This window comes from Myotis davidii, unplaced genomic scaffold, assembly GCF_000327345.1.
Source record: "Myotis davidii unplaced genomic scaffold, ASM32734v1 scaffold368, whole genome shotgun sequence".
NCBI classification, from domain to species: Eukaryota; Metazoa; Chordata; class Mammalia; order Chiroptera; family Vespertilionidae; genus Myotis; species Myotis davidii.
The window spans coordinates 625,771-637,317 of record NW_006298786.1 but is presented as its reverse complement, the minus strand read 5'-3'; the positions used below and the strand labels follow the sequence as shown (position 1 = coordinate 637,317).

Here is an 11,547-nt window from a genome sequence, read left to right as displayed (position 1 = left end):
GAGGGGTGTGGATGGAGCGAGGGGATGTGGATGGAAGGAGGGGGTGTGGATAGAAGGAGGAAGTTGTGGATGGAAGGGTAGACAGCACCCCAGGAGGGAGGTGGTGTCTGACTTGGTGGGAGGCCAGGATCCCTGGAAGCTTAATTGTCTCCAGCACCCTCAGATAAAAGCTGGGGGGCATGCGGGGGGGGGATTCCTCCCTCACCTTCTTTTTTTAAATATATTTTTATTGATTTCAGAGAGGCAGGGAGAGAGGGAGAGAGATAGAAACATCAATGATGAGAGAAAAATCATTGATTGGCTGCCTCCTGCACGCCCCGCACTGGGGATCAAGCCCGCAAGCCGAGAATGTGCCCTGACCGGGAACTGAACCTCGACGCTCAACCACTGAGCCACGCCAGCCAGCATCTCCCCCACGTCCCACAGGCTACACCTGACTCTCAAAGGCCAGAAAGCCCAGCTCTGCCCTGGGGACGAAGTGGGCACCGGAAAGGCCGGCCCAGCTTGGGTCTCAAAGGGAGTAGGCAGGCCCGCTGCTCCCAGAAGCAGAGGAACCCCCATGTGACAAGGGAATTCTTTCTCTCTGGTCCCGTCTGGTCCGGCCATGCCCGTCTCATGCTGAGGTGAAGAGGGCGGATCTGGACGGCAGGTGGAAGCTGCCCCTGCAGTGCGGGTGCTGGCGGGTCCGAATGCTGGCGGTCGTGCAAGGCTGTCATCTCTTCACTTTGGACTATGACGGTTCATGCACAAAGCAAAGCTCCCAGCTCAGGGATGGGACACGTGCAGGGTGAGGCCTCACAGGACTCCATAGCACCTGCTGGCCCTTCAGACTCCTCTTCCTCCCCCGGGCCCTGCACAGAACCTGTCACTTGCTGGCACCACTAGGGCCATCGTCCACCTTCCTGGGGGCCACAGAGAAGTCCCTCCCCCTGGCCCGCCATGCCCCTCCCCTGATACTCCCTCCCTGTCAGGCAGCAGCTTCCCCTGCAGCCCAGGTCACCCTCCTCCCCCACCACACCATTCTCCAGGCCCAGCACTCACATCAGGGTAATAGTCCACTGTGGGGACCAGGTGCTCCATCAAGGCCTCCAGGGACCCAGAAATGAGGCGGCCATCCTGGAAGATGAGGTCCCCGGAGCCGCCGGCCCCACCTCCTCGCTCCCCCATGCCCGGCGGCACCTGTCCACTACAGCTGGGCCCAAGTACGCTGGAGCAGATGATGGACGTCTGGGGCATAGCTTCCTGCAAGAGAAGAACAGGACATAAGGCATCAAAGGAGCCTCTGCCAGGTCCCCCCTGGCCCTCCCGGTGAGTAGGGTGCCGTCGGACATCAGCTTGAGCCCTGGTCGGTGTGGCTCAGTTTTTTGAGCATCCTCCTGTGCACTGAGAGGTGCGGGCTCGATCGCTGGTCAGGGCAGGTGCAGGAGGCAGCCGATCTATGTTTCCCTCTCACAGTGATGTTTCGTTCTTTCTCTCTCCCTTCCTCACTCTCTAAGAATCAATTTAAAATCTTTTTTTTTTAAATCATAGACATCAGCTCAAGCGGACAGGTGTGCAGCCGCTAGGTGTCTTCAGCACCTGCTCCATGCACACCAGGCCTCACTCCAGGTGACGGGACACACAGCCGTGCCCCTGGGGTTAGACCGCACTGGCAGAAAAAAGCGATGCCCGTGCCTGGAGGAGAACATGAGCACGCGAGGTGGGGGTGGGTCAGGCCGCCTCGGGTAGGGGGGTTGGCACACACGGGTGGCGCCAGCTGTGCAGCTCTCTGGGATAAGAAAGGAACATTTGAAGCAGAGAGAGAGCAGGTGCAAGGTCCTGAGGCCAGTGTGTGTGGAGGGGATAAGCAGGTAGAATGGTCTGAAGAGGGACCAGCCGGGCCATGCACACGCCCAGGGCCAGAGGGCAGCCTGCTGTTTCTCCCGGACAAGTGGAATAGGGAAACTGAGACAGATACTTAACCAGCCCACCTGGTTAAGTTTCCAGCCACCTAGGAAATCCCAAAATCCTATCTCCCCTAAGCAAGGACACTTAAGAGTAGATGGCTGCCCCTTTCCTCTCAACCAGAGGGTAAATAGCTTAAACCACCCTACTCAGAGGGACAGAGAGCAGAAACCCAATTAGTGCCACTTGCCATGGACGGACAAAGTCAGGGGAATCAATCTCATTTTGGCTCATCAGATTAAAGCTGGTGAATATTCTACTGAGATCCTCCCCTCAATTCCCTAAATGCCCAGCCTTGATTTTTGTTATTATTTTTATTTTTTAAAATGTATTTTTGTTGATTTCAGAGAGAAAGGTAGAGAAAGATAGAAACATCAATTATGAGAATCATTGATTGGTTGCCTCCTGCACGCCCCCTAATGGGGATCGAGCCTGCAACCCCATGTGCCCTTGACTGGAATAGAACTGGGGACCCTTCAGTGCGCAGGCCAACGCTCTATCCACTGAGCCAAACCAGCTAAGGCAATGCCAGCCTTTAAAACCCTCCAGAGATGGACCCAGCAGGGCCTCTCCCTTTCCCTCCCTCCCTCCCCCCAGCATGTTACCTCTGCCTTCTCCCTCCTAAGCTCCAAGGGCCCTTCTACTACCTCTGCAACTTTCTAAATAAACTCTCTTAGAATTTGCCGAACTCAAGAACCGAGGTCCAAGGTCGCTGCCAACACCGCCAGCAACAGCAGAGGAGGAGGGGCCGACTTTGGACATTACAGAATGGCCTCGGCCCGGCGACTAACCAGCACGGGGAAAGCATGAGCGTGGGGTTGAGGAAAGATCTGGAATGTGCTTGGGGGCATGCTGGATTCGACATGCCTATTACACGTAGATGTCGGGCAGCAGCCCTGGGACTGGGTGCTCCCGTGCTGGGGCCGTCCCAGTGGCCTGGCCATGTGTGATGGAGCAGAGGGTCCCACCTCACGCCACTGTCCCCAGGGCTCTCAGGAGGCCTGGGAGAGTCAAGCCCTTGGACGGCAGTGTCCTCACTGCCCGAGGCAGCAGCCGCACCGGGAAGGGGCTCTCTGGGGATTTGCCAGCCTGAGGCCTTGAAGGCTAGCTCTCCCTCATGCTGCAGGTGTGGCCTAATCCCCGCCTCCGCCCCGCACACACACACTCACACACACACACACCTACACACACATCTACACACACACCCACACACACACACACATACACACACACACCTACACACACACATACATACACACATACACACACACATACACACACATACACACTCACACACACCTACACACACACACATACACACATACATACACATACATACACACACACTCTCACCTACCCCTACACACACACACTCACACACACACACCTACACACACACCTATACACACAACTACACACACACCTACACACACATCTACACACACACCCACACACACACACACATACACACACACACCTACACACACACATACATACACACATACACACACACATACATACACACGCATACACATCTACACACATACACACATACATACACACGCCTACACACACATACTCACACACATACCTACACACATACGCACACACCTATGCACACACACATACATACACACATACATACACACCCATACACAGACACACACACCTACACACTCACACTCACACACATACATACACACGCACACATACACATACATACATACACATCTACACACATACATACACACACTCTCACACACACATACACACACATACACACACACTCACACTCACACTCACACACCCTTGCTCAGACAGCCCCAACAGGGAGGGCAGGCGGGCTGAGGTCGGAGTGGAGGAGCCGGGCCTTCCTGCCTTGGTGGCGCCATGGTCAGGCTGCGCCCTGTCCGGTCACTGACAAGCAGGTGCCCTGCCCTAGTGCCTGCCTCCCCAGGCAGCCACGTGCCCTCCTCCTCCCGGGGCAGGGCTCCCTTGGCCCTCGGTGTGACCTTGCAATGATGCCACTGTCCCTCGCCCCAGCCGGCTCTCTGACCCAATGGGCTGAGCTCTGAGCCATGTGGCCTCAGCTTCTCTTCTGTGCAGAGCAAACCGTAGTCAAGATTATTTTCCTGCCATGAGAGGGCACAGGCTGCTGCCCTCCTAGGAGGGCACAAACAGAGCAAACTCCCTCCCAAAGCACATCAACTGAGCCTCCTGGCCAAACACCTGGAGGCGCCTTAGAATCCCCTGGGAACCCTTTGCCAGGAGGGCAGAGCTCAAGGCAAGTCCCGGCACACGGCAGGATGGAAGGCCCCGGCCCACGGAGGCTTCCCTCCAGGATGGGGGCCCGGACTCACAGAACATGTTACATGCACGCCCTCGGGCCCTGCGGCCTCCCGGGGTTCCGATGCCGGTTAGGCCAAGAACCGCTGACTAGAGCCATCCTGCATTTTTCAGATGTTGAAACAGAAGCTCAGTGGGGAGGAAGTTGGCCGAGGAAATCTTAGGGTCTCCAAGTCCAGTCCTGGTGTCACTACCTCCAGGAAGCCTCCCTGGGTTAATCCCTAGACTACAGGGTGCTTGAGGCTGAAAATGACCCTCACATCCTCTTGCCGGCTTGAGCCTGGCCCATGGTGCTCACTGGGATGAAATTTATTACTGGTTTGAATAACAGTTTGCTGAAATTTAAGTTTGTTGTTTGTGGGATGAAATAACAAAGGCGGGCTCCCCAGGCACCTCAGCAACCTCAACTGCTCTGTGGTGCCATCACTGCTTCCCGGGCCCCAGCACTCCACCTGAGGCCCATGGGCTGCGGGCAACTCCCCCAGATCACTTAGTTCTGGTTTCAGAAGGTGACCCATGGGTAGTTTCCTTGGTCAGTTGGTGCTTTTTGAGTCACTGGCCTCTCCCACTGTGGAAGCTGCAGACCCTCTGGTCAGGAGGTACCAGGGAAGGGGCACTATTGCCCCACTGACTCACACAGTCCCTGAGGTCCCTCACAGGGCAAGACCACCCTGGGTCCAGCCTGCAGGGGGCACAGTCTGGAGCTCTGAGTCAACACAACTTAGGTCAGAAGCTTTTTGTGGGGCCTCAGACAAAAAACTTTAGCTTCTGAGCATTTGCAACTGCCCTACATCATGCACACAGACACAGCGCACACAGCATGCACACTGCATACACACATGCACAACACACACAGCACACATACACAGTGTGTGTACACGCACAGCACACACAGCATTCACACTGCAGATACACATGCACAGCGCACACAGCAAACGTACACAGTGTGTATACACGCAGAGCACACACAGCATGCACACTGCATACACACATGCACAACACACGCAGCACACATACACAGTGTGTGTACACGCACAGCACACACAGCATGCACACTGCATATACACATGCACAGCACACACAGCAAACGTACACAGTGTGTATACACGCAGAGCACACACAGCATGCACACTGCATACACACATGCACAGCACACACAGCACACATACACAGTGTGTATACACGCACAGCACACACAGCATTCACACTGCAGATACACATGCACAGCGCACACAGCATGCACACTGCATATACACATGCACAGCGCACATACACAATGTGTATACATGCATAGCACACACAGCATGCACACAGTGCACAAGTGTATGCACAGTGTGCACACATACATAACACACATGGCATGCACAGTCCATGCACACATGTGTAATGCATGTGTGTGCACACCTGCTGAGGAGCACATTGCGCCAAAGCATGGGCAGCATGGAAGCCGCCTGGACTGAGGGCCCAGGGGGGAAGAGGTCAGCTCAGCGGGGCAGCCTGGGTCTGGAGACTTCTGAGCCTCTCAGGAGAGGGAGAGGAGGGATCTCAGGCAGCCCCAGTGCTGGGAGAGACCCTGGGAGAGGGGAAAGGAGAGTTTTAGGGGCTTTTTGCAGATGGTTACAAATGAAATTCCCTTTTGCAGCCTCTTCAAGAGACTTTAGCTTGAGACATAGGCCCACTCCCTGCTATGGTGCTTTCTCATGTGGTCTAAACAAACTAGGGCCTTGGGGGACCCATGCCTCTCCATCGGGCAGCAAAGGAGAGAGGAGCGTACCAGAGCCCTGCACACCCATGTGTACACAATTGTGGCCTGGGGCACCGCCCTAGTCCCAAACTCGGGTTGTGCCTGAGATGGCCTTCAGAGACAGACAGCCCCATCCATCATCCCAGGAGCCCCTGGTCCCAGGAGCTGCAGCTGTGGCAGAGGCCCAGGCCGGCTTCCCTCTGACAGCGAGCGCACAGCGTGCACCCAGTCAGAGCACCCAGTCAGGCCCTGCTGAGAGCACCCAACAGCACAATCACTACACCTTCACATCCCTTTACATGCACTTGCACTAGTCGCCCGGGTGAGGGTGACGTCCTTTCCCGGTGCCTTTCCTGCCTCCTGTACCACAGCCCCACCAGGTCCGGGGAGGCCTGACACCGCCCAGTGGCCTCCCATAGCTGAAGCCACAAACAGTACCTGGGAAAGGATATAAATGACGGTGACTCTAAAACCCGCCAATCCCTGCAGGATCCCTGTGCCCACAGCTGCTCGGGCAGCCCTGCCACCTCCCTGGGGTGCCCCTGCCAGGGTCTGCTCTCACAGGGAGCTCTCAGTCCTGCGTGCCAGCCCTCAAGGGCGAGGTCCCTGCCCAGGAGCAGGATGGCAGGGAGGGGGAGGACAGAAAGAGGCTCATGGTGGCCAGGAGGGACAGGGGCCTCATCCTTCAGGAGCCACATGGGAGGGGCCACTGCCCCGACCAGTCCTGCTCCAGGGCACGTGCTGGGGAGAGAGGCAGGGCTCAGGGGCATCCACCCCCAGCACCCGGTGTCTGCAGAGCGCCTCTCGGCCCAGACGGCCTGAAGGAGAAACACTGGAAGGTGGCATCTGTGGTAACTGCTGGCCTCAGGCACAGCCAGCTCGGCCCCAGCTGACGGTGGGTGACAGTGGGAAGGGGAGTCTCCTGCTTAGCGGACAGGAACAGTGTCAGGCCTCCACTCAACCGTGAAAAAGGGGAGCTCTGGGGCAAGTTCCCAGGGCACAGCCAGAATTTTCGGACCCCTTCCAGATCTTATAGTCCGCAGTCTGGAAATTTCTGAGAAACACGGAAGCAGAGCCAAGCTTTCTTTCGTCTGTTCATCCTCGGGAGTTGGAGCCACTGTGTGCTGAGCGTTACACATCTCATCTCACCCGATGCCACCCCTCTCACCCGGGGCATGCAGACCCCCATTTCCCAGACGAGGACCGGCACACATCTGCCCAGGCCTGCCCACCTCGCAGCCCAGCCCGTTCTCGGAACCGTCACTTCCCCCATCATTGTCCTTGGCCTGCACGACTCTAAGCATCAGGCAGAAGCCCTCAGCTGTGCACAAGGGAAAAGGCTCGTTCCTGGGCATTCTGCATGATTCCAGGAAGGAAGAGGCTCCCAGCTTCCTGGACACCAGACAGAAATGGCCCTCAGGGCCCTGGCCAGTGTGCTCAGTGGCTAGAGTATCAGCCCTCACACGGAAGGGTTGTGGGTCTGATTCCCGGTCAAGGGCACATACTGGTTGCAGGTTCATTCCCCAGCCCTGGTCAGTCGACGAGTTCTCTTGCATCAATGTTTCTCTCTCCCTCCTCCTCTCTTCCGCTCTCAAAAAAATCAATGGAAAAAATAACCCTGGGTGAGGATTAAACAAAAATACATAAATACATAAAGGGCCCTCAGGGCCCATCCTGCATGAGGCCCCAGGAATCTTCCCGAAGGTGGAGGAGCGGCCAGGAGCCGCACCCCTGCCAGGCTGTGCACAGGGCGATTCTCTGAGGCAGCGCACGCACTTCTATTTTTTAACCTGCTCAACAAAACAGAGAGTATTTTTAGCTCAGCAAGCTGTGAGGCATCACAATTAGCAACTGGAAATTACACACATTGCCAGTCCCCCTTCTGTTATCTGGGAGACACTGAGACGGCGCCCGGGAGGGAGCAGGTGCCAGCCCTGTGTCCCCACCCTGGCGGCCACTTAATCAGGAGGCCAGACTTCGGCAGAGATTTTGGAATGGGTGCTTCAGCGGAGCTGTCTCGAGCTTCGTCCTGGTTCCAAACACTCCTGCCTCGAGGGGAGCAGGGCAGGCACCACGCTGCAGCTAGAAGACGCTGCGGGGGAGAGAACCATGCTGGTGGTTGGACCCAGCCAGGGCCAGGGGAGCCCAGCTCTGCCAGGGACCCTGGCCTCCTGTCCCATCTGCAGAGTGAACTCCATCACCTTCTAAAGGCTGACTGATTCTCTGAAGTCATGTGTGCTGGGGTGTGGCGGGAGGTGGGGTGCTCCACAGAGCCCTACCCTTGTCCATTCGTTCACTCATCATCCACGCCCACAGCCTGCCTGGACACTGGAGGTGCAGCAATGGAGGACACGGGCCTCGGCCCTGCGGAGCCCACAGGAGCCGGCTGCGGCTGGCTTGCTGGAGGACCACAGGAGCAGCCCTGAGTTGATGGTGCCCTAAAGAGGAAGAAGACCCTGGCTTCCTGAGGAGGGGACGTCTGAGCCTGAAGGAGACCCCTGGGAAAGGAAGAGCCTGCGAGAGGATGGGCGGGCGCCAGGCCTGCGGACCTGCCCGCCTTCCATCTCATTTGCTTTCTGGAAAGTCTGCCCTGGAGCACTTCCACTTGCTCACTCACTCCAAGATCAATATTTCCTAATCGCCTGTGTCATTCTTGCTAAACGGGGATCTGTGCCAGGCTGCCCCTAACCCACCCCAGCCCCAGGATTCAGGTCACACGGAGTCCCCTCCCACAGCTCTGGGGGAAGGGAGGGAGGAGGGGGGAAGGGAAGGGGGGAGGAGGCGCCCTCCCTGCCCTCCTCCAGCCCAGCCCAGCCCAGGCCTGCATGGGCCTCAGGTGGGCTCCTCCTGCAGGATCTGGCAGGTGACCCCCTTAGGGGCCAGTCTGGGGAGCGGGATTAGCAGAGGGGGCACTCACTCTACATAGCAGGGAACTCTAAGCAGGAAGTTTCAGGTCAACACCATTTGTAAGTGAAATGCTTATTTAAGTGCATGGCTCCAACCCCAGATTCTCTGAGCAAATAATGCAAAACCTTTGGGCAAACTCTAGGGGGTCCTCTGCAGGAGCGAGGGCGTGGGCCTACCCTGAACTCACACCACCCGAGGGGGAGTGGGAGAGGGCTACCCTGCCCTCCTAAAGCCATCGGGTGCTGAAGGCGGCCTCCACTCCCCGGGACCTGTGACTAAATTGTAACTAAGAACCTGCCTACGTGGGGCGGGGGGTGGGAGCTGGGTGTTCACTGGTGAGTCAGGGGGCCCGTGGCAACACACAGAGGGAGAGGTGAGGGTGCTGGGAGGCATCCTGTTTGGACAGAGGCGTAGAGTCACGCTGGGGACAGGCTGCAGTGCACTGTGCCTGTCTTTTCTGCGCTGTGAGGCGGGGGCCTGTGTCTTGGGCTTCCTCCCTCTGGCCACACAAGATGGCAAGAGTCAGGCTTCCCACCCCACATAGGCCAGGCCATGTGGCAGGGGCAGCAGCACCACCTGATTCCCTCCTCATGTCACGTAGTCTTCCATCATCTGATCCTGGTGTCCCCAGCTGGGCTCATAGACCAGAAAATGCGGCAAAAGCTGCAGACCAGCAGTGGATGGTGGCTTCACCATGGCCTCTGTGGTCCCACCTGTGGTGCAGGGTGCTGGGGGAGGGGCAGATAGAGGCAGCAGGCGCTGGGCCCTCTGGCTGGAGGAGCACAGGGCTACCTGCCCCCAGCTCAACCACCTGCCCTCTCAGGTCCTCCTTCCTCTCCCCTCTTCTCTAATTCTCTGCTCCTGAAAGCTCCGTGTCCCTCCCTCCTCACTGCACACCCCTCCCCTTCCCACTCTGGGACCTGAAGTTTCTGGAACTATTAGGATGCGGTTCCACTCCATCCCCACCTGGGGCAAAGTGGCACTCGCCCAGGGACCTGCCAGTGCCAGGCCCTCTGGGAGCGTCTGCACAGAACACAGGCAAGCAACACGTACTTGAGAGTCTTCTTGCTTAGCTCACCATCATTTCCAGAGATTCCAGTGGGTGCAAGAGGTTCTAGAAGCCAGGATCCTGCAAGCCAGGCCTTGCATCTGCCCAGGTGGCCCCGGGTCTGTCTGCCCTGCAGCTCAGGTGATTGGATCCCAGAACCCTGGGGACCCACTTCCTGCAGCTCTGCTGCCAATTCTCCTCTGCATCCTCCAACCACAGGGATGGAAGGGCCCGACCTCAACAACCCCCAGCAACTGAGGGGTCCAAGCAGGGAGCTCCCCGCTGGGGGCTGTCCCTCCCCCTCCAAGTCCCAGCTCTCGGCTCTTCCTAACTTTGAGCTGAAATGTGTCCCCCTGAGCTCCAGAAAGCCCTGGCTACTTAGGGTGTGGCTGCAAGCAGGAGCTGGGGCCCAGCGGGCTGGGGGGAAAGCCTGGGCACCCCGTGAGCGGGAGCCAGCACCCTCCTCTGCACCTCCAGCACCTATTTCACAGGTGGCCGTGAGCAAGGCATGGGGCCACCGTGCTCAGGGCATGCCTGGGGACTGCTGGTTTGGGCAACACCAGAACATAGGACACTGACAGGCACTTGTCCTCAAGGTCACCTGCTGCTTTCTTAGACACAGATTATGGGGCCGGTGCTGCTGCTCTCCTTGGTCCCTGGCCCCTCTTGCCATCATGCCCAGCACAGCCAATGTGCCCCTCCACAGACAAGGAAAACATGGGAGGACCAGCCGTGGAGCTCATGGCCTGCTTGCACTGCCCTGTCCTGGCACGTGGGGCCCAGAGCAACCCTGGCCTAGGGGTGGCTGCTCGGCCAATGCCCGGGCTTGGGAGGGGCAGGGGTGACCCGCCTCTGACAGGACTCTTCAGTTCTCACCCTCCTCCCACTCACCCTTTGGACTTTCCCCCAGGGAAGTCCTTGGGAGGACACGCCGGCCCGTCCCTGCAGCTCCCAACTCTGCGTCCTCCAGCCCAGTGGGCACTGGGGCCAGAGGGCGGCGGGGGCCGTTTTCGTATAAACCAAGCTTCATCTCTGACATTCAGAGATGCCATGGGGATGGCCAGGCTCACCCTCCCGTGCCCTCTGGGCTGTAAGCCAGACTCCAGCCAGGAGGCCGCTGCCATGGGAACGGGAGCTAGGCAGCACCTCGCCAGCACCTCCTCTGCAGAGGCCGGGCCGGCCGGGACAGATGCTGATCAGTAAGGCTTTGTTGCAGATGCGTGATTCATATTTTTCTTCTGAATCCCTCCCCACTCCCCAGGACTCTCTGCATTGACGGAAGGAATCTCGCCCTCTCCCCTTCGCTCTCCTAAACACAAATTCTGCCGAGTCTGGGGTTTTCGTCTTCTTTTCCCTCCTTCTTTTCTTCTTTTTTGTCCACTCAGCTCCTTACGCGGCTGCCCAGGGGACAAAATGTCATTGTCCACAATAACATCCCATTACTGGGATGGAGCGGCCGAGGAGGCACAGGGAGGGTTTCAGAGAATCCCTGCCCTTTCCCGCGAGCCACTGGCTTCCCACTCAGGTTTGGGGGGGTGGGCCAAGGCAGAGAAGGGGA

At 57.9% G+C, this 11,547-nt stretch overlaps 1 protein-coding gene across 3 annotated transcripts in view; it reads right to left on the bottom strand.

Moving 5' to 3' along the window:
• The window catches only part of RASGEF1A (RasGEF domain family member 1A), a 28,606-nt gene that overhangs the window by 9,984 nt on the left and 7,075 nt on the right, over nt 1-11,547 (bottom strand). For all 3 annotated transcript variants that reach the window (XM_006774501.2, XM_006774502.2, XM_015570963.1), the window contains exon 2: nt 1,042-1,242. In XM_006774501.2, the coding sequence (XP_006774564.1) occupies nt 1,042-1,242 (201 nt within the window). The remainder of the gene's footprint in view (nt 1-1,041; nt 1,243-11,547) is intronic.